The sequence below is a fragment of the Spea bombifrons genome, chromosome 2, assembly GCF_027358695.1.
Source record: "Spea bombifrons isolate aSpeBom1 chromosome 2, aSpeBom1.2.pri, whole genome shotgun sequence".
In the NCBI taxonomy this organism is placed as follows: Eukaryota; Metazoa; Chordata; class Amphibia; order Anura; family Pelobatidae; genus Spea; species Spea bombifrons.
In genome coordinates this window covers 26,936,290-26,960,644 of record NC_071088.1, presented here as the reverse complement: position 1 = coordinate 26,960,644, position 24,355 = coordinate 26,936,290, and the positions used below count along the sequence as shown (strand labels likewise).

Genomic DNA, 24,355 nt, shown 5'->3' with positions numbered 1-24,355 from the left:
TTCAGCCGAACATCAATAAGTGTAATGCCAAGCGTCGCCTGAAGTGGTGTAAAGCACACCGCCATTGGACTCTGGAGGAGTGGAAACGTGTTATCTGGAGAATGCTAACTACCGGAATGCTAATTGTGCCTACTGTAGAGTTTGTAAAGCAGTAATGATCTGGGGCTGTTTTCAGGGTTTGGGCTAGGACCCCTTAGTAAAGGGTAATGTTAATGCTACAGCTCACAAACAATTTCAGACAATTGTATGCTTCCAACTCTGTGGCACCAGTTTGGAGAAGGCACGTTCCTGTTCCAGAATTACTATGCCCCTGTGCACAATCCAAGGTACCTAAAGACATGGCCTTATAAGTTTGGAGTGGAGGAACTTGAGGGTCCTGCACAGAGCCCCTGACCTTAACCCCACGAACAGCTTTGAGATAAATTGGAACGTGGATTGCAAGCCAGGCCTTCTCGTCAAATATGAGTGCTTGTCATGATGCATCTTGTGGAAAACCTTCCCAGAAGAGTGGAGGCTGTTATAGTCACAAAGGGCAATGGGTGGGGGGTGGAGGTGTTGCAACCACATACTAATGCCCATAGTTTTGGAATGGGATGTCCAGGAAGCTCATCTAGGTGTGATCCATTGGGTGTCCACATACCCTTGGTCATATATTGTGCTTGGACCACAGTCATTTCAATAGGGATGTACTGGCATTGGCCCTTCATAATACAGGGTAATGTAATGTATAACTAGGACTCATCTGGGGCAGGATTGGAGGTCCTGCTCTGCACTGACAACTATTTCTGTAGGCGAAAGGGCATTGTTACCAGGCGACACAATTTTGCAGAATCCAGCCATGTGCATTTACCCATTGCTGCACTCAGCTAAACACATCTCCTGACATCTTATATAGTTATCGCTTCAGTTCTGGCTCGGTCAACACTCTGGGCGGGGGTCTAATGAGACCCCCATATACATGCACGGTAAGTGCCCCTCTTTATTTAAGCAGCCAATAAGTGATGAGAATTAGTGGAGCGGGTGGGGGGGGTAAGCGATATATTTGTTTTTTTAACTTTTTAAAGAATGCGTATTAAAATACTCAAAGTACTTTAATATGCATTCTTGTTTGGTGAAGCTGTCAGTGACTGTAAACTGCCATTTATCTACATTCTTTAAGGGGACAGTATGCTACTAAATAAACGTGGAGTAGGACAAGCTATAGTAGTATGTAGGGAGCCACTTATTAAGAAATATATATTTATTTATATGATAATTTATTTTTCAAACTTTTACTAATTCATTGGACCGCTTGACAATTGATGGAGAAGAGAACATTTACAGACTTCAAGTAGGCCTCTTAAGTGATTGAGACCCCTTCAGCCATATGCGTCTCCAGGGCATTTGATCTTATTCATCCATCTCCATTTTGGTGACTGTATTTTCAGTAAAATACTTGTTGTTCTCCATTATCTGTATAAATTGTTAGATTTCCCCTGGCATCTTGATCTTTCTCAATGGCTTCAAACAATGACTTGAAGTTTCCAGCTCCAAATCCCTGAAAAGTGAAGGAAAATAGTTATTGTTGTTGGATTTTTTTGTTCTTCTGTTTTTTGTCTACTGAATTTTCCATAAGTTCCAGTAATAAGAATACTTATTATTAGAAACTAAGGCATTCTTTCATTTTTGCTATAATTTGCCTATGGTAAATATACCATTTGTTAGCGTCTGCTGCAACACGGGCTCCCAGAAATGGGAAGTGCAGTAGAATAGTGAGAATGTGCCTCCTCACGTGTTCTACCTGATATATATATATATATATAATATGGTAAAGTCCTGTTAAGTAAATACTAGACTAAGCTGAACAAATAGTTTACCTGATATCTATGAGATATCCTCATAAAGTAAATTAAAAAACAAGCCAGTTATTATCTTTATCACAACATTACTTCAATTATGTTGTGTAAACGCATTTCAAACAATGTTGTGATAAAAAAGAGAATAAGTGAGATTGATGATGTTTTTGTTCGTCTATCACAAACAACATTGTAACAAACGCTTCCTTGTGATACTTTACAGGAAAAGGCAAGATGGTCCGCTTCAGGGGTGTAGAAGTACATTTGATAGCATTTATTAAAAAGCTGTGACTTATTTTTTTATATAGAGAGATGGTTTCTCGACGCCACAGGAATAAGCTAAATGCACTAGTTGATGACTGCATAGTTTAGGCAGTCCATTAATGACAGATGGGTAACTACAGAAGCACGGCAATTCCAGAAAGCATAAGTAAATCATCATGCAATGAAATGTAGGTCACAATTTATACACCCTATTAGATGATCACTGACTTGGAAATAAGTCAACAAGCATGAAATATAAAAATCTCAACTAGCGTAACACAGGTACATTTTACTGGCAGCATTTAATTTTTGTTTTTAGTTTTAAATTTAGCAACAACTTTAAAAAACATCAAATTTCACACCATATCATGTGTCTTTAAATAGCATGGATAATAACTTACATAATGATTGTATCTCTGTATAACTTCCAGGAAAAGAGTGGGTCTGTCCTGCAACGGCTTTGTGAAGATCTGGAGAAGGTAGCCTTTATCATCATAATCAACCAATATTTTTAGCTCCTGTCAGCAATAGATGGCATATTTATAACCAGGGGTACATGAACCTTAGAAATAGTTTATTCATCACACCATACTGCTCTATGAACGCATACCTGTAGAATGCTAATATCTTCCTTCACCTTGATCTTGGCAGTTTTAAGATTTTTTCTCAGCTGGTCATAATAAGTGTCAGGTGTGCTCAGAAACTCTGTCCCTCTGGCTTTTAAATGTTTCACCTATGGAAATAAGATATATCACAATGATTAGTTGTCTATTTTTTATATGTATTTATTAAAGAAGACCCACCATTCTCCCAAAGCATTTATATCCATTTCAGATTTCATGGTTTTTTTTACTGTATTTGTTTTATTTTTAGGATTTATTTTTTTAAATAAAATCTAAACCTGGTAAAATCTTGTCATGTGAATCTGGAGAGATGTACATGAGTAAATAAAAATATTAAATGTTATTATGTTATGTCTTTCCTTAACAAGGTTATCATAGAGAGTTTTACTGTGATTATTTAAGGAAAAATAAGCTTAGCCAAAGTAATTCATAGCTAGTTATTGTATCGTGAACACTGAGAGAGAGCTAGTGTGCCGTATGTTCCTTCTTGCTTTCTATCGCCATATACAAACATCAATGCCCACACGTTCCATTTAGTTCCTTTAAAACAATTGCAAGACTAGAAGATTCATAAGAAGAGGTATGTTTCAAAACACATACATGTATTCATGCACAGACTTGCATACATAAACACACCACCCTCCTGGCCAAACAGTGGAGAGATCAAAGGAGCATGTGTTCCTCCCCCTTGCTTTCCACCGCTTTGTGCCTATCTGTCTGGGTTACTCACTGCTTTGATGATATCAGAAGTGTTTAGTGCAATGTGCTGCACTCCAGCGCCGCCATTATAGTCCACATATTCCTGAAACCGAAACGGGAATCAAGGTTCAGACATCTGCCATTATCAAATCCTGCTTATTTACATCAGTCTAGTGCCTCCTGATTTATAGCATTTTATGCTGAAAGCCAAGTCCATGAATTATTTTTTTAAATGCTGTAATAGTGTAAGGTTGACTCAAATAGTAGGGATTTTGTAATTATTTACACTGCATGTTTATCAGTATTTGTTGTTTTTATTATTGGAGTAGGTACTATTAAAAATGCCACTACTTTTTATCGTACTTTGTATCATTTGTTATATCAAAAAACCTGCTTGTGGTGCAAGGTGGCCCAAACCAACCAATGGATTGTCCAACCAGTGGGGTTATTGGTTGCTACAGTGAAAATACTACTTTCTGAAAACTTGTGTAATAGGCCCATCATAAAGGGGAAATTTGTCACGCTTAAATAAATAAATAATATATAATGGGGCTGGACTAATCGAGGTAGAATTTAAGAGCCAGACTGAGAAAAAAAATAGCAGCCACCTGGATGTTTTAAAAGCCGGAAGGCAGGCATCTGTCAAGAAAACTGCGCAGAATGTTAGATGGCTGCAGTAAAAATGTGTCCAGCCCAATCTTAAAATATTGTCCACCCCACCTGCCCATTCTTATTGATTAATTACAGATGTTTGATCTCAGAGATGTTTTTTGCAAGGTTTAGAGCGATATATGGCCAACATAGCAACCAAAAATGCAGTAACACCTGTTTTCCTTCAGCATAGTATTTTCGTACCTGTATCTGTGACTTTTTCTTTCCTGGAGCTGGCTCGTTTATTGGCATTTTTATTGTCTCTTCATAGTTTGTCACCACAATCGAGCGCAGTGCACTGTACTCTGTATGAACCTGCTTGTCATCTACAGACCAGAATCTGTGGAACAGTAGACACTTTTGATACCTGAAATTCATATAAACAATATAATATTATAATATAATATTCATATAAACAATAATATGGGTTATATTTTTAGGTTAAGGATTCTAGAATTATTGGTCTATCTTTAAAGTCTAAGGACCCAGAGCAAAATAATTTTAGCACTTATGCTATGTTTTTATTCTGCCATGATTTTCATCTCATTCATTTAGAGCACCGACACAAATTTTATATATATATATATATATCCCCCCTCATGAAAATCAGTGCATTCCTTTGCACTTTTATGTTTCAATATCAATATTTAACAGCAATAATAGTAAAAAAAAATCTTAATTTTTCTTAGGATTTCTTCCATAGCATAGTTGTCACTGATAAACAAATACCCAAGCAACATCCCCGGAATACAGTGATATCCCTGTTTTTTCCCCCCCATCCTGCGGGTTCTGTTTGTCCAATGTCTCCCACTGTTTCAGTTGTGACACCAAAAGAAATGAATTCTTGAACTTCTGTTACGCTGTCTCTGACAGCTCAGGCCAGTGACACAGAGGGGACACCAGGCTGTCACCAGATCTGATAAGATTCACTGCAGGAGCGGTGACTGCTACTACTGAGGACCTTCAATCCCGTCCTCGTGGTCACAAAGGACCATTGTTTTGAGGACGGCATAGAATATCCATCACAAATAGGTTAAGTATTTGGATTAGCATAACTTTGATATGCAGATTCTTGAGTGTTGGGTCAGTTATGTACAAGCCCATGGGAAGATATGAAGGCTTTGTTTTTAATAAGGTGTTTCTAAGCTTTATCTGACTTCTTTTTGCTGCATGCAGTTGTTAGGGAAACGTACTGATTGAGTCTGATTTTATGCCATTTTAAGTGAATATGGCCACTCAATGTTTTTGTAATGCTTCCATTGAAACAAAATAGTAACAGCTTAACCAGTTCTATATCTACAGAGAAAGCAGGATCACATAAAACTATTATACATTATTCATTAGCACATGGCCACTATGGTTGTTATCTCTTTTCACTGTGAATAACTCTTGTGTTTGTATATCACTTGGAAACTTTTAACGTGGTCACGTTATTTTAAAAAACACCCACCAGTCTACTATAGGCTCCATCTCATCGTCTGGTTGGTTGCCAACAATGTGATCTATGAAACGTAGACATCCTGATGGTCTGTGGAAGAGAACGGTTGTCAAACATAATTTCACTGAGTTTTGTAGATTAGCGAACTGCAAACTGTAATATTTGGGATGATGACAGATTTGCTTTAACTGATGGAAGACATACAGATAGCATTATCAGGAACATAGAACACATTATGGAAGAACATAGCAGTTCAAACGAAATCTAATCTGGCACCATCACAAGTAAATTAGTAACCATGGAGCAATGAAATCCAGCTGTGTTGTTAAGTCTGTTGGAAGCTGCCTGTAAACTAAACCTTCATGTAATGGGTAAAAATACTTGTTCATCACCTGATGAATAATGACCATCTTCCAGTTTTTTGGGGTTTTTTTGCAAGAAAAGATCAAGCTATATATTTTGTGATATTTCTATTTATGTGCATTTGTGGACATCCCTGACAGCCTTATCCTTGAAATTATGACATTAAAGCATATTTTATGATTCCCCACATTTTCAGAAGTAAGTATTGTTTGCCAGATTTGTAATGAAACACTAGGAGCGCACCGCAAATGCCTACTATAGAAGTTAAAATCTATGTGATGGTAAATCATAGGCACATACAAAATTTAATTTATATCACCTAATGGGGAGGATTACCTAGTAGGCTTTGCATAACACCACATAATAATCCAGTTTAGGTAACCTCGATGCATGACCACAGAAGCTAAGGATTACAAGGAACAAATAAAATAGTATGGTCAAGGATGATTCTAAACTATAAGTAAGAACAGCTTACTACATACATTTTATAAATAAAAAGTCCGCAATCTGATAGCATGCTTGTGAGTTTAAATCGTTCGAACAGATAAAATGTAGCACCTCTGTGAAAATTGACTTCTTTAACAAAATTAATAGACAATTTTGAATGTGTTCTTTTGTTGATTGTAAGTTGAAACATGGCTGTGTCTGTAATGTATATGCATTAAGGAAGGTATTGTGTACGTATCCTTGCACTTACAGTGTAGGTAACAGTGGATCTCTAAACAGCGGCTCTTTAAAACCAGGTAGAAAGATACCCCGATATGGCCCCAGGTACTCAACCAAAGTATGTGTAGTATCTCCGTACTGAAAAGACAAAAGTGAAATAGTAGCACGTCTCAAAACAGCTACTAGTTGTATCATTACTCCTGGAAAGAATTTGCTGCAGGCAAGAAGCCCAGGAAGTGAAACGAAGTGTCCCCCTCCCAGTCACTGTCAGAAGGGAAAACTAGCTCATCAGAAAGAAGCTAGAGATCAAAGCCAGAAAGTTTAATCACTGGACAAAACACTGCCTTAGGGGAGAAGGGGAACAAACAGCAGCTTTCAGTAATCTCCAGTGTCAGAAAAGAAACCGATAACTCAATTAACCCTATGCCATTGAAAGAGAGGCTTTAAACTTACAGTTTGAAGAACTGCATATTTTACTCTGCCTCCTTCATCTTCTTCAATCCAAGGCTCTTTTACAATCACAGCACCATGTTCTTTGGCTTTCTTAAAAATCAAAATACGTTTTTTTTCAGAAACCTTTTGCACATTTTTATCTGTTCAATATATGAGAAATATTGAAATATTAAAAAGAAACTAGTAAAATATTAGAAAAGAATAGAAGCGTTTGACATGTGGAAGTCATACTATCATGATAAACAAAATAAAAATAAAATAAAAGTGCTTTTCAGTCCCAACCACATATATGGCCCCTTTAAGTTTTCGAGGTGTCTGATCTGCAGAATCCCCCATATGCATTTGCCCCTTCTATTTTCAATGCATGACGTGTTTAGTCAAGCATCTCCCTGTACATGATATAATCACTGTCAGTCAGCTCCATTGGCACTTATTGGCTGCTTGAAGCAACAAATGTCGACCACATAGAAGGAGGGCCCATAGGGGTAACTAAAAACCACAGGGCCCTTGTTCAAAAATTGCCCTTGGCCACCAAACAACATGTGCCACCTTTTCCCCAAACAGCTTGTGAATACCTTTGCCCCAAACAGCTTATTGGTGCCATCCTAAACCCAAACAGCCATCTTTGCCCCCAGCTTGTCAGTGCCCTCAAAAAGTCTGTGCCATCATGTTCTGGCATTCAGGCCTCATTAGGCCCATGGAACATGAAGGGGCACTAAAGCTACATGGTAACAGGAGATGTGTTCAGCCGAACACTTGGCACTTAGCACTTAGCGAGTACATATCTATAATATAGCAGCTGCACAAGGCTGTATATACCTTAATATTTTGTTTATAAATAATGGAGCCCTGAAAATTCCTCCTGCCCTGGACTCTGTATATCCTGAGGGCAACTCTGGGTGAATGAAGTGTCAATGTTCCTTATAGGTTATATTAACTGTGATATTTTTTTAAAACTTTTTTCCATGAATGTATCCCTTAGCCTCTTGTTGCTGCCCGGTTTAGTGATTCATAAACATACCTGGAAACTCCAGATTTTGCACAGAGGCTTTGAAAACCATAGCCAATTACCAGTACGTTGTGTCAATGTTTAATCTCCAGTGGGTGGAAAGTTGGCCTAGCCACCCAATCCCTGCCGTTTGAGTTTATTGGGCCTCCCCTTCTCATAACACCGACTTGTGACTTATAAGGAGGATAGGGAGATGTCTTGTTGGGCACAACCCTGGGGAGTTCTCCATTTGTAACATGCTCTTGGTCTATGAACACTCTCTGGGGTCTATTCACTAAATGCAGAGTTTGGAAGAGAGTTTGCAGCAAAGTTGTGCATTCAACTCATACATTAGGAAGGTCCAAACCCAGTGAGCATCCACTGCTAGAAATTCATGGCTGGCCCTGTATAATGTATAGTTAAATCAGATTTCTTCAAAGTCTCCTCCTCTTAATTATACATTGTGCAAGACGAGCTCAGCCCTTCTTGCTGGAGATACCTATGAGTATTCATAATTAGCAGTGAATTGAGGTAGTTGAAACCATAACTTCATGCAAAGTCTATAGACCACTCTCCCTTTAGTAAATAAACCCCATTGTCAAGTTGGTCAGGATGCTGATCCATCTCTGTGTATGGTCTATTGGCTCAGTTTCATTATACAGCAACTTAAACATAAATATTATGATACAAAACAAAGATGAATGAATAACTGGGAGGTAACTGTATACAAAAACACACATGATTGAAAAGGATGTTAAAAGACAGTATGTGGATTAATCGCAGAGCTCTTCAGTTGCAGGTATATGCATATAATCTGCAGGGTTATTGTGCTACATAGTCCCATTTCTATTATCATTTAATACTTCCTGATTTAGCATTCGACGAGAGCGGGAGTGCCTCTGCTGCATTAATTAGTACCTGTAAAGGGCTGCCTATTTCTCCTCATCTGTTCAGCCTCACCGCCTCCTCTTCATTCTGTTTGCTTATTTGATTTGGCCTCTGATGTCGCTGCGCACAGCTCTTTGCTTGCTCTTTAGCAAACAGTGTTTTTTTCTTACATTAAACAAACCTGTTTTTCAAAGTGCCGACATGTTTGTTCTTACATTAAAGTCTAACCACAGTTCGTGTGTCTCACATTACAACTGTGTTTCTTTCTCCCCAGGTTATATATTTTGATTTGACAAGTCTAAAACTCCAAGTTATAAATTAATATGGACCCGTCATATGCACGCTAATGTGCATGACAGCGTGACCTTTAATTTATTATTTTTTATAATCTTCTCTATGCATGTGCACGGTTCCAATGCCCCCAGCTTCACAGAACATATCTCCTTCTAACCAGTACGCATCTGTGCTGTACTCACCACCAGCCAGATCGACTGCTGGCTTGTGCAAGAGTTACTGGGGGGTTAATGAGACCCCCCACAACTATGTACAGAAAGTGATCCCACTGATTAAAATGGGAACGCTTCCTTTCCAGTGACTAATGCTATAAGCATAGAGGAGGGCAATATGCCTACAAAGTTCTTCAGAGGTGCTGTTCCACAGATGTTTCCCAACATTCCTAGATTTTTTTAGAAGGGGCATTACATTTAAGCTCTTCTAATAATTCTCATGTCACCTATCACACAGAACACCTTACTCATTCACACTCACTGACCATCACTGTGTAAATGTGGATTTGTACAGCTTTGCTGTTTTTACATCCATGAAATGGCAGGTGGGAGTTGATGCTGTGATGTACCGTATTTGCTCGATTAGAGGACGACCCTGATTATAAGATGACCTCCCAAAATTTGAATATTAATATAGGAATAAATGAAAAAGCCTAAATATAAGACTACCTAATAGGAAAAAAAGTTTTACTAGCAAATATTTATTCACATGTAAACTATTTTTCATATTTAATAAAAACTATGATTAAGAAAAAATTATTTTTTGTTTTTATTTCCTATTATTTGCCAACCCCCAGATATGCCTTGTACCCCCTATATGCCACTCTGCCCCCAATATGCCTTATACCCCTATATGCCACTCTGCCTCCATGATATGCCCCCCTGCACCCCCTGATATGCCTTATACCCCCTATTTACCACTGCAACCAGATATGCCTTATTCCTTATTCTATATGCCCCCCCACGACTTACCCCCCCGTGCTTTAGACTCCCTGGTGTCTAGTGGAGGTTGTCTACGTGCATCACGCAGATGTTCACTCCTCCTCTCTAGCAGCCTGTAAATGTCTCTGCGATGCGCAGACAATGCAGGGGCTTCTATGACTGAGCACCGGAAGGTCATGTCACACCAGTGCCCCGGCGGAAGTACCGGCCAGCAGCAGCGGCGGTTGTCTGTGCGCATCGCGCAGACATTCACCAGCTGCCAGAGGGGAGGATCCAGGTCTCCTGCAGCGCTGCGGGATCCTCCTCTGGCAGCCAGCGAACGACTGCAAGATGCGCGTAGACAACCTCCGCTGCTACTGGCAGGTACTTCCGCCGGGGGAAGTTTGAGATTTAGTGCAGCAGAAGGTGGCAAAAGGTAGAACTGAATGTAGGGAGAACGGGTTATTTTTTTAATTCCCCCCTCCCAGCACAAAAAACGACTAGAAAACAGCCTTTACATTTATCTCTATGTGATGCAGTACTTATTTAGGGATAATTTAAGAGGCCGCTCTATGTGGAACAGCTCCTTTAATAGGTGTTGTTCATTGGGGTTGTTTTTGACACTAGACTATCCTATTAAATTAAGACAATATTAAGTTAGGTTACAGCCAAAATATAAAATAAAGTTTATAACAAGTAGGCACACAAACAGCTTGTTAAAGAGGAACCATTCTAACTTTTAGAATCATAAAAGGGATTTTGGAAGGCAACAGATCCACTTTAAGAATTCTATTATTGCAAGTACCTGAAATAAGTTATCACAATCTTCCACCTGGAAAGCGATGTCCTTTACTCCATCTCCGTGCTTGATCATGTGCTGCCCCATCTCTGTGCAAGAAAGCATCATCGCAATGTTGCTGTTATTAACCATTATACTCCTGTTTTCTGTTACAAACATTTTAGTATGTTTTATATAGTACTCTGGTGACTGCATACCATACCATACCATACCATAAGAAAAAAAACTGGTGAAAAGCTTAATAAATTAGATATGCCAGAAATAAGGCAGTCATTATTATGGACTGGAAGTGTGCAGAATCTATAATCAGGGGAAGGCAGTGTATGACTAACGGCAATAAATACTTTATAATATTTTATAATGTCACTGCACGTGCTTCAAACACGCAAAACATTACGTTACCTCGTGTGTGAATAGATTTGTCAGTACATAAGACATTTTATAAGCATATCCTCGCCTGCCCAGCATACAGCCCCCTAAGACAATGTCCTGCCCGGTGGCATAGTGTCGGCAAGTTCATCAGTACATTACAATTCATTTAATGCAAAGCAGATGGTGAACATCTGTTGAATAAATTCACATGCCATGGTCATGGTATATTAAAGTAAATACATAAAGCAGGCAGCGAAAGGATTCAACTTCCCTGCTTGTAAATTATTCGACATACACAATACCGCTAGACTACAAGAAACCAAAGAAATACTAGAACGATGCCCCTGTTTTCTAGCTTTATTTCATTCCTAAAATCTGATTTTACATTTCGGTATAACTAATTGACGATTGAAGTGATTTGATAAGCACGGCCTAACGTGAATGCCAAGATGCTCATTTAAATCGTGTATTGTAGTTTTTTTCTTTTTTTTACCTTGATTGCCAGGGTTCAGCGGGGATTGAAAAACAAAAACAATCTGAAAAAGATTAAAAATCACAGATGTATAAAGTGATCCTAAAATAATGTTATTATAGCAAACAATTGAAGCCAGACATGACCTACTTCTCAAAAGCATCTAATTAAATATTGATTTTTTTTTTATACGTGATAATAAAAGTATAATAGTATGTCAATTAATATAATATATCCCCAAAAAATCAAGGTGGGTACATTCCTTGTTTAAAGAACATCCTAATGCTAGATAGTCTTCATGCACTATTGCATATTGGCCAGACCAGTTGAGGCATAGATAATAAACCTGTACTGCATGTAAATGCTCCTCCATTAGGGTGATATTTTGCTGCCACCTGTCTGTGCAGTCGGGATATCCTGACATTTGCTAAAGCGTGAAGTTGATTCCTTTTGTAGAAGTCAGATTTTTACCGATCATATTTGGAGTTTTTTCATGATACGAGGACTATTCTGTGCCTTTCGCCTCACTGGTGGCCAGGCAGATGGCTAATGCTCACATCACATGGGACATGCTGGAAGCAGAATGAACTAGTAACCGAAACCTACTTCTTCACCGCACACCAGTGTGTTCGTTTCATGGATATTTTCTTGGGCAATTCCTAAATCTTGTATGTTGAGGGCTAGGTTAGTGCAATGCAATTTGATTCATTGTGACATAAGAACAACATTTACTAAATAGCCTCTTATGGCAAATATATCTATATTCAAGTTACACTCCTGTCATGTTACAGGCAGTACCCGTGGTGCTTATTTTTACTATGTAGTATGGATATTAACATCTAGAATTTAGAAGGTGCATTTGTTTAGCAGTACTGTTTTGTTATCCATACCTCTGTTTTAGGTTTTATACTACAGTTTAGCAATACAGTAAACTTGCAAATCTGGTAGGTAGTATATGATCTCCCCCCCCCATTTTGGGATCATTATGGAATCATTATGGTGATGCAGAATGCCTTTTGTAGAAATACGTTGCTTTGAGGAAATCTGCTGTGAAATGAGCATTACAAGGCAGTTGGTTCAGCTGTATTTGCAGTTCTGGCTGGCTATTAACAGCAGCACCTGTGCGTTTAGCATTTCCTCTAGGCTGCTGTGACATTATTATTATTATTATTTATTGTTTTATATAGCGCCATCAAATTCCGGAGGCTGTACAATGGGCGGACAGGACATAACAAAATCTAGAGATATATTTGCCATCTTTTCTTCCTTACCTTGTCCTGCTTAATGGCATGTGATACTACTTCCCGGCTGCCGGTCTCCAGACCTCTGTAGGCATAAGGTTCAAATCCAAATTTGTCACAGTAGAACATCGCAGCCTATAAGAGACGAACAGCTGTTATACTCCTTATATTCACAAATCTGCTTAGTGTTTGATGCAATTATAAAATAAATTGCAAGTTCATTGGTAGGACCCAATAATCTGCTATTGGTTACTTCAAATTCTGCCAGTTTGGAGCACTGGAACGTTAGGCACGGATTTAATCATTTTCACTGTGATAATCACACACTTTTATAAAATGTATAGTCATTATAATTATACAAATTGCTTTTCTCTGATATGGGTAGGGTTGGTCTTCCATGTTCGCTCACATTATTATAGAATCCAGATCAGAATTCTGTTTGTCAGCAGCAACATTTTCCCATCAAAATTAGCATGTTCAGATAGAGCATCCTATGCTTGTTAAATTAAAACTCACAAAAACATTCTATTTCAAGATGGTAAAACATAAATATTTTAAGTGGACCTCCCCCCCCCAATGGAATGCACAACATTTTGTTTCCTTGCGGACTTGGTGGTCTGTTTGTTATTCTCTCGTGTTTAGCTAACAAGTCAAATTATGTAAATAAAACGAAGCACAACTTTTATAGAACTTGGCAATTTAGCTTCGGTTAATTTCAATGGGTCCTCGAGTGAGATGAGCAGGAACCTGGCCACAGACCTAGCAGATGATGGATTCCATCAGGTTTAGTTGCCAATATAATGAGCGTTGTTACGCTCAATGTTATTAATATGTGAGATTCTAGTTGGTGGAGTTTAATCCATCAAACAGAAAAGGCCTCTTTATTCCTCCAAATGAGTGTGTAATACATCACAAATTAAATCACTGTAATTGTGTTAGTTATACAAGTGCAGGAGGTACATGCGAAAGTCATGCAGCGCAGGACACGTGACAATCATGCGGTGAGATAACTCTTAGAAAACGACCTTATAAGAGAGTGTTTTTACAATCAAATTGATTATGTTATAAGGTCGCTTACCTGCTTGGCATTTCCAACCCAAAACGTAAGATGATGAAAGCTTAGGAAGCGGCCTCTTTCATGCTGGGATGTAAACGACAGGAAAACATTAGCTATTCATCACATTTTACTGCCTCATGCAGTAAGAATGTACTTTTTCCTCCTGTGTCAAGCTGTCATGTCATATTTGGTGGTTCCAGTCTGATGTGTGCTAATTTGCTGGGGTAATCTGCTTACGTTTGATGTTATGAATGGGAGGATGTATTCTCATCTGACTTATTAGCTGGCATGATGTTACTTAAGAAATTAGAACGGTTATTCTGTCAGCCATTCCAAACCACTGCAGATGGACAAATGGGTTCTATGCACTAGTAATCAAAGCTTTGTCTCCAACCAACAGAGAAGACAAGTCAGCATCCCCTCTATATCTCTGTATTTACATTTATTACTGGCTCACAACAAAAAGTACAAAGGCAGATTGTGTAGAAAGACATGGCTTTGTAAGAAATAACATCCACATTCATTAACTTTACAGTTTAAAGAATGATGAGTTTGTAAAAATATTCAATCGTTGCTTCTTTTTTTCTTTAGCGTATTTGTATGCGTGTGGGGGGGGGGGTTACCTTTTCTCCTTTGTCTGTGTAAGAAGTCTGAAACAGAAGCAAATCAGTAATAATACTAATTGATCATTTCAGCATTACAAAAGTGTACATGAAAAGGGAATGTAGGCTTAGCACAAACAACAGAGGAATTTTATGGATTTGTTTATTAGCCACAGAGGGTTTTTTTTTTAAAGAGCTGTAAGCAATATAGCGATAGCGATCAATACAAAATGGCACAAACAGTTAGAAGGAAGCTGTAAAATACATGGCTAGCTGTTTCCCAGGGTTTGTCCAGCCATGACATTAGTATAAGGGCAGGGAAAACAAGCCAAATCGCTCAGCACACACTGACAGGTAACACGTATGCAGAAGGGACTCAGGTGATATCGCTGTGATTGACAGCCTTTGGCTTTCATGCCACTTGGGAGGGTACATTTGTTTTAATGAAGCAATACAAATGCTTGTCTTGCCAGACCTCTGTTGTTTGACATTCTCTTGGCGATATCACCATCGCAGGGTCTTTACTTCTCCCATGACTTTTTATGCGTTTTTTTATACGCTTTAATGATTATAAGCTACAGGCCATAAGTGCCTGATAGTAATGTTATTTGCCACCTTCTGTTCTGTTTTTAAAGTCATACATCACTTCGTCATTTTAAACATGCCCTTGGCTATTCTTTTCAAACATTAACCTTCCCTAGTGACCGTGCCAAATAGGTAACATTTTCAGATGTGGGATTACTTGCCATGCATTTTAACCAAACCTGGTGTGAAAGAGAGGTACTGATTGCGATGTATACATCAATAAGTGTAAACTGACAAAAAGGTTTTCAAAACACTCAATTGAATTGGAAGCGTAAATATTAAATTCACAAACATGTACATTATGCATTCCCTAGCTTTGGTGTTTATTCCCATTCAATACTGCAGTATCGGTGATTCATATTTCCTTAAATAACCTTAAACTTGTATGTACATTTACAGGCCAGTTTTGGTTTTTGATACTTCCAAGGATATACATATTCACAGAAACCCCTAAATGTTATGGCTGGTTATGAATGTTTGAGATAGTCATGAAGCTAATCTGAATCTATCCTGAATCAGACAAGACCAAGACTTATTAAGGTCTGAGTCTTTACAGCAGGAACAAATGGGCAGACTAGATAGGTGAAATGGTTCCAATATGCCATCGAGTTCTATGAATAATCTATTCAAAAATATAGAATATGCATTATTTAAGCATCCAACAATTGTTCTCAAACATGTCACGGACATGTATGATGCATATTTCTAATCATCCTACACTACATTTCATGAATGAAAGGGATTAATTGGTAAGTACATGCACTGTCCAAGATAACTGTGAGGTTAAGAAGATGCCAGTCTCCACCTCGACCATCGTCCACCCAGGCCTTGTTCAGTGTGGCTTTCAAGATGGGATTGTTTTCTGCTGGTGCTTGAAAAATACTCTTCTCCATTCTGTATAGTGTATTTGCTTGGGATACACTTACATGACGGTTGAGTTCAACAATAGACACATTAATGAGCTTTTCTTTATCACGTTAATGCTTACAAAGGAATACTTACCATTTTTCTGGGAGATCAGCCGTTGATAGCAATTTGTCTTGCACTGGTTAAATGTCAGATGCCCCAAAGGACAGTTAAATGGTCACTGTTAACATATAAACCATTGCTTCTCACATGTGATTGGCTACCTAAAAAACACCCTCTCATCCTCCCTTCAAACACTCCCACCAATAGAGAGTGTTTGAAGGGAGGATTAGAGGGTGTTTTTTAGGTAGGTCCCTCACCTTTTCCCGATATCCTTTAACGGCAGACTTTGATCCATTGTGAAACATAACTACATAACAAATCCACAGCTATATTGAATTTTGGCTAAAGTTTCACAGACTAGCACTGCTAATGTTGGCTGTTAAAAGAACTTTTCAAAAAGTTACCATTGTGACTTAAACGCCACAAAGTACGGTGAGGAAAAAATGTGGCAACCATCTTTCCAATATACAGAGTACAGCAGAAAAGTACCGTACCTTTAGGCGCAGAGATTTAAAAAATGTACAAAGTTTATACAACTAGATATGTTAAGATATGTTAATGAATCTTTGTACTGATGGGACTGCCTACACATAAAAGCTTTACATGTAGCGTTCATGTTTCAATCTCATTATATGCCAAGAAGCCAATGCAAGAAAGCAAAACGAACAAATGCCAATATATTCTATCCTACACTAATGTTATTTAACGAACGTCCCTTCCATCTGCAGTGGCAAGAAAATATGTATTAAGTAAACATGTGCAAGTAGGGGATCCCACCAGACAATGGACAAGGATTCCATCCATAAGGTAAGAAACACCTTACGTTATAAACTTACCTGCACTTCTCCACAAATAATGTTTAAAGCAGATCTGTCAGATCTTTTCCCACATCCTATATTTGTGGTCAATACACTAATTCAACTCATGTACTGGTCTTTAAAACAAGCAATGTTTGTGTTTTGTGTTTACCATGGAAACATCTATTTCAGATTTCTGTCCTAAGGATCTGCATGATTTAGTCCCCCCAGTTAAGTTGTTGTTTGGTTCATGCAGACATTTTAAGTGGGGTTGGGGAGTATGATGGTCACTTGAGGACAGCAAATAGATTAGGTAATGGTATTTGTGGCATATGCAGACACAGATGCCTCCCTGAGGTAAACCTTTATCTCTAATAAAAAAAAACCAAAAAGTACAATGTATGTATATTTTAACAAATAAATACACAATTGTGTAAAAAACAATTTGGTCCAAACCGATAACTCCTATGTTTTGCTCATTTGTTGCATTTAAGTGCATTTAACTAATTTTAATATAAGACAAAGACAACGCAGGTAAATACAAAATGCAGCTTTTAAATTATAATTTCATTTATTAAAAATAAAGAGTTAATCAAAACCTATATCCCCTGTTACCTACTGGTCACAACAGGGTAGGCCTCCATCTGGCTCAACCTGGCAGGTCCTTCTGCCACATTGACAGAGGAGACCCTCTTGCGGTTCCATGCGGCCAACCCTTCTGCTGCACCGATGAGGGAGACCTCCAGGGAGTGTCCCACGATGTCCGGTGGATCCTTTTCCTGCCTCCTTCAGCTAGAGTGGCCGGCTGCCTGTCTTAGTGTGTTCTATTGCTACTTTGTTCCTATGTTTGACTGGCTAGACTCTGACTGTCCTGAATTTCGCCTACCTGACATCGATTTATTACTCAGTTATTCTGAACTCTGGCTCCCTGGTGTCGGCTTGTTGTATGGCTTCCCTGAGTATCGTCTCCATGCTCAAACCCAAAAGGCTCAAACGGAAGGGGAACCAGTTGAGGGTGAATAACTCTTCTGAGACCAATGGGCTTTCACCTGTGGCGTGCACCAGCTTCTCCTCTACTATGAGGTGCATGACATCACCCACGTGAAAAACTAATTGGCCCCAAAACCTAATAACTGGTTGTTCTACCCTAGGCAGCAACAACTGCAATTAAATATTTGTGATAACTGGCAATGAGTCTTTTACATCGCTGTGGAGGAATTTTGGACCACATTGGAGGGTTTTCGAGCATGAACTGCCTTTTTAAGGTCATGCCACAGCATTTCGATTGGAGTCAGGACTGTGACTAGACCACTTCAAAATCGTATTTTTTTTTCTTTTGAGCCATTTATAAGTGGACTTACTTATGTGCTTCAGATCATTGTCCTGCTGCATTACCCAACTGAGCTTTAGGTCATAAACCGTTAGCCGCACATTCTCCTTCAGGACTTAACTGTTCCACCAATCAGGGGCCTAACTAGAAACCACAAGGCCCTGGTGCAAAAATTGCCCAGAGGCCCCAACTTCACCAAGCAACACTTCCGACATTGCAACATTTGCCCCAAGCAGCTTACCCGTGTCATGCTAACCCCCAAATTCTCTACTGTACAATTGTTGTCCCCTAAGAGTTGGTCTTTGTTGCCCTCAAACAGCTTATTAGTGCCTTCTCTGCACCTTGCAATATACGCCTCTGCCTCTGGCACATATATGTAAACACAATTACAGAAATGTACACATGCTTACGCACATATACATGCTTACACATACTCATGCTCACTAACACACATGTACACACTCAATATAACTTAATTCTCACACACAAACACAATTATACACTCAGGGTAACACACACACTCCATCTCACACCACTTACACATACATGCTCACACACAAACACTTACACATGCACATCTATGCTAACACACAAACATCTACACATTCATGCTTGTACATACAAACCCTTTCACATACAGATTCATGTTAACACATACTTATACATACACATTAATGCTGACATACACCTATACGTAGACATTTTTACTGACATACAGTTATACATAGACATTCATGCTCACATACAAATTAATGCTCACATACATGCAAACATACATACCCATCTGCATTATTTTGGCCTCTCGTGCACTTCAGGAACACCAAAAATCTGCAGGGGTGCAATGTAATAAATCTCTGGTTGCCATATTGAACACTCTGTGATCAGTAAAATACCAAAAATATAGAGGGCGTGGTCTGACCTCTGAGGAAGATGGCTGCTTAGGCTTTGAGCTCCGCTATTCCTCTCCGCCTAAACCAGCTTTCAGTGTTCTCTTTTTGTTTTTTTTTCTGTTATGGGGAAGCACAATCGGCTCCCCGGGACTCCCCGGTCCCAACCTCCGAGAGACAAGGCTGCACTTACCTCGGTTCGGAAGTTTTTCCAGGGCTCTGCTGATCCCGAATCCGGAGACCCACATGCCAAGATGGCGCCTTCTCCCGCCAGCTCCCACGAGGACTGTGTGGACGACAATATTTCAGAGGCCTCTCATCCCGACGATCCAGCTCTGCGGCAGGTCCTGAAACTTTTGCCTACGAAGGATGAAATGATACCGCTCATTGAACGGGCTACTCAGGGCATACGGGACACGCTCTCCGAAATTCGCTCGGATGTCCGTCAACTGGGTGACCGTGTGGCAGCCACAGAGGAGGACACTTCTCGTATTATGGGTACGGTTGATTTATTGTCGAAACGAACATCGTCTCATGCCGACCTTATCAGGATGCTCTCCCGACGCTTGGAGGACCTGGATAATAGAGGCCGTCGGAACAACCTCCGGATCCGGGGGATTCCGGAGTCGGTCCCCCCGGAGGACATTGCTTCTACTCTCCAAACACTATTTAATGAGATTCTACAAAGGCCGCCTGACGCTGTGGTTAAATTGGATAGAGCTCATCGGGCCATCAGACCGCGAGGTGACCCTGGCGGCCCTCCGCGTGATATTATTTGCAGGCTACACGATTATCCGCTCAAGGAACAGATCATCCGTAAGTGCCGCTTTGCTTCCTCCATCAAGTGGCAGGACTCGCCTGTGTCCGTTTACCCGGACTTATCTCCGATCACGCTACATACTCGCCGGGTCCTGAAACCGGTTACTGCAGCTCTACGGGAGGCCTCCATCCCTTACCAATGGGGCTTTCCTTTTGCGCTGATAGTGCGCAGGGACTCTGACACCTACATCATCCGTCAGGCTGCTGATGTTCCTTCGTTCCTGGAGTCGCTGGGGCTGCCTAAGATCTCCGTCCCCGACTGGGAAGACTCCTTCGAGCCACCCCCTCCTCTCCGGGATTCGTCGGCTGAATGGTCTCCTCGACCCCAGCGCCGCAAACGCCAGAAGACACCTCCGTAGTAACTATGCAATATGCTTACCTCTTTTTTCTTCGTCGCTTTATGATTTTTCGCTGTCGTCGTTTTGCGGACCTTTTTATTTTTTCGGGAGACTCTGAGGCACCGGTTTGTTGCATAATGTTGCTGCGGTGCCACTTGGAACCTCGTCCATCCACCTCACTGGGGCAACTCGGCTGTTCCTCCTATGCACACATCGCTCACCTCGTCTCATCTACCTGTTCGTGGCTCCCGTTCGACCGTTCTGCGGACCCCACCTGGCTGCGGTGTCGTTGCCTTGGGACTTGCTTCTTGGGACATTGCGATGCCATTACATATCCTTTATTGGATTACTGTCCTAGGTATTTGTGTGTGTTATGTTATATTGTTTGGCCCGCTCCGGTGTACCTCATATGATTGTTACCTATGCATTTGATATCTGTGCGGGTGCCCGTGCTCGTTCCCTTCGCTTAGCCCAGGGCTGCTAGCGGGGCTCGCAGGTTTCCCACTTTTTCTCCACTGTCGCCTTTGGGCGCTCCGTTTACACGACTCTTTTACACTTACACTTACACTTTATGACGACACCCCCCCCTTTTGTTACACGCACACACACTGCATTGTTCGGTTGCCTTCGCATATTTTGGCGTCCTTGGCGCTCTGTTTATTGTCCTGCAGTGACTCTCTGTTACTGTTCCCCTAGACACTGATTGACACTGATTGCCAATTTTTCTTTTTTGTTTTACGTTATCATATGGCGGAGAGGTGGCGGGCTCGTGCCTGGGCCTTTCTGTTCTTGCTCACCAATATGTTTTATGTCTGCTGTATTATCTTATCGGATCTCCCCCACCAGAGCCCACCCTCTTGTCCTTCTGGGATGGGTTGTGGTTTTTTTACCGCTCGGCAGGTCCATTGGCTCACTATTGGATGCTTCGGCATCGGGCTGCTGTTTTGCCCTGTTATGTTCTTTTTTGTGTTTTGTTTTTTCTTTTGGTTTTTCTGTTTTTTGGCGAGATTTCTGTCCGGTGGAGTGTGTGTTGTCTACTGCTGCACTGTCTGCTGTACTGCCCATGGCCGTTGATTCACTTCGTATCACTTCCCTTAATGTTAGGGGTTTAAATAAACCACAGCAGCGTTCCAAACTGCTATATCTGTTACGATCATTGAAAACCCATGTTGCCTTTATTCAAGAAACCCATTTTCTGAGCACTAAGCAACCTAAATTGTCCAACCACCTTTACAATACTGCCTATTTTGCAAGCTCTCCCTCGACTAAGACCAAGGGGGTGGCGATACTGATTCATAAGACGGTCCCCTTTCAATGTTCTGATGTTTACAGGGATCCGGAGGGCAGATATTTGTTCCTGAAGGGGTTCCTAGGTACCCACAAAATCACCTTTGCTACTGTATACGCCCCTAATAAGGACCAGGCCCCCTTTCTGGCGAAAGTTCTCTCTCAATTGGCCCCTTACCAGGAAGGCATCACGGTCTTCGGGGGGGACCTGAATATGGTCATGGATCCGAGATTGGATTGTTCCGTTGGTACATCCCACATACCTTATGCTAAAATTAAACGGGTAAAGCGCTCACTATTATTTAACCAATTGGCAGACTCCTGGAGGTCTCAAAACCCTACTGCACGTGACTATACGTTTTACTCCCCGCCTCACGATAGGTATTCGCGGATTGACGCTCTCTATTTGTCACATCATCACCTCTCGTATTTACATCCGCTTCTATTGGCACCTGCACTCTAGGGGATCACTCTCCTGTGCATTTGGTGTTACGCCTGCCGCCCTCTCCCCCCACACATTTTAATTGGCGTCTTAATGAAAATTTACTCAGTAATCCACAGTATGTCGCAGACTTCACTGGCCACTTAACTCAGTTTTTTCGCGAAAATATTGTGGATGATACTCCGGTTCATACGCTTTGGGAGGCCCATAAGGCCGTCATAAGGGGTCGCTTCATCCAGCTGGGTGCCAGGTTGAAACGTGCTAGCCAGGCGTCAATGGTTGCTTTGTCGCGTCAAATTGCTGAACTCGAATTGCGCCATAAATCCACCATGGCCCCCGAGTTGATGGATCAGCTCGGGGTCTTGCGATCCCGGTTGTCCGATCTGCTCGACACTCGGGTTCGTAGGAATTTCCTTCTCACCCGCAGTAAGTTTTTTGAACTCGGGGACAAGCCGGGTAAGCTTTTGGCGCGTGCTTTGCGGGCCAAGCGCTCGGCCTCTCACATACATAAAATTCGGGATTCATCTGGATCCCTTCATTACGAGTCTACGAAAATTGCTAAATGTTTTCATGATTTTTATAGCAAATTATACAACCTCCCTTCGCCTCCGGGGCCCGGTTCTGCACGTGAGGAGCTTATTGATTCTTATCTGGCTAAACACCTCCGTCGTCGGCTGTCCCAGGCCGATAGGCTTGCTCTGGACGCACCCGTAACCCTCGATGAGATTTCGGCGGCACTTCGGTCCCTCCCTGGGGGTAAATGCCCTGGCCCGGATGGCTTTACGCCTGTTTATTATCGGAAGTTTCTCCCGGTTCTGGGCCCTCATATGGTGTCTCTCTTCTCCGCGTTAGCGAGAGGCGGCCCACTGGATCCCCATACTAATGCCGCCCATGTGACGGTCCTTCCCAAACCCGGTAAGGACGCCGAATTGTGCGGCAGTTACAGACCCATCTCCCTCATAAACACTGACCTGAAGATTCTGGCGAAGGTCCTGGCGATTCGGTTGCAGCCTTTTGTTCCGTCCCTTATTCACGGGGACCAGGTCGGTTTCGTTCCTGGGAGGGAGGCCAGGGACAACGTGATTAAAATTGTCAATCTTCTCGCCTGGTCTCATCATCGCCGACTCCCCTTGCTGCTGGTGTCCATGGACGCGGAGAAGGCGTTTGATAGGGTCTCTTGGCCCTTTCTTTTTCGCCTTCTCTCCGCTGTGGGGCTCGGTCCGGGGTTTGTACGGATGGTGAGGGCTATGTACACTGACTCTTCGGCCTATGTGCGGGTCAATGGGACTTTATCGGAGAGGATTCCCCTGTCCAATGGTACCCGGCAGGGATGCCCCCTATCCCCGTTGTTGTTCATCATGATGTTAGAGCCCCTGGCTAATGCGCTCCGGGCTAACCCACTAGTCAAGGGCATACGGGTGGGGGACGAGGTACATAAGTTGGCCATATACGCCGATGACATGATGTGTACGGTTACTGACCCTTTGGTTTCTGTTCCACACATTGTCGCAGAATTGGACACCTTCCGTTCCCTCGCCAACTATAAAATTAATATCCAAAAATCCGAGGTTTTGGGTCTTTATGTTGACCCTGCCCTCCGTGCTCGGCTCTCCCGTGACCACCCCTTTCGCTGGGTTGACGACTCCATTACTTATCTGGGTGTCCAAATCACTGCCGACCCCTCGGACCTCTTCTCCCGGAACTACCTTCCCCTCCTTTCTAGTATCTCCGCTGACTTACTTCGGTGGTCATACACTCATGTATCATGGTTCGGTAGAATGGGAGTCATCAAAATGAATGTTTTGCCGCGCCTTCTGTATCTCATCCAAGCCCTCCCTATTTTTGTGCCTCGTAGTTTCTTTAAGAGTTGCCGCAGGATCTTCGCCAGATATATTTGGTCTTCGGGAGCTCCTAGATTGGCCTTTCATCACCTGACCAGACCCAAGGTGGCTGGGGGAATGGGTCTACCCGACGTGGAGGGTTATTGGATTGCTTCACACTTAAGGAGGGTGGTGGAGTGGTCGCACGGTAGGGGGGGCCCCTGGCTTCCGATGGAGGCTGCTCTGTTTTCCCATCATATTTCGGCGATACCATGGCTGCCTTCTAAATTTGCAGTCCCGCTGTTTCGGGCACACCCCACAGTCGCGCCGACGCTTGGGGTCCTTAGACGCTTGCAGGACGCTCATGCCCTGCTGGGCCCCCCTGGCCCTATGACCCCGATCTCTCATAATCCTGAGTTCCCCTTGCCTGGTGGAGGGGCGGCGCTTCGCCCCTTCATGTCG

General features: G+C 41.6%; 1 protein-coding gene across 1 annotated transcript; it reads right to left on the bottom strand.

Moving 5' to 3' along the window:
* Window positions 1-1,237: 1,237 nt before the first annotated feature.
* On the bottom strand, window positions 1,238-16,343 carry LOC128474856 (4-hydroxyphenylpyruvate dioxygenase). Its single transcript, XM_053457262.1, has 14 exons — window positions 16,207-16,343; window positions 14,641-14,667; window positions 14,039-14,101; window positions 12,991-13,095; window positions 11,741-11,783; window positions 10,882-10,964; window positions 6,993-7,082; window positions 6,571-6,677; window positions 5,523-5,600; window positions 4,277-4,439; window positions 3,453-3,524; window positions 2,710-2,832; window positions 2,501-2,617; window positions 1,238-1,537 (listed from the first exon to the last, which is right to left on the bottom strand). Exons 1-14 carry the CDS (start codon window positions 16,207-16,209, stop codon window positions 1,424-1,426), a joined length of 1,188 nt encoding a protein of 395 aa, XP_053313237.1. The 5' UTR covers window positions 16,210-16,343; the 3' UTR covers window positions 1,238-1,423.
* Window positions 16,344-24,355: the final 8,012 nt, after the last annotated feature.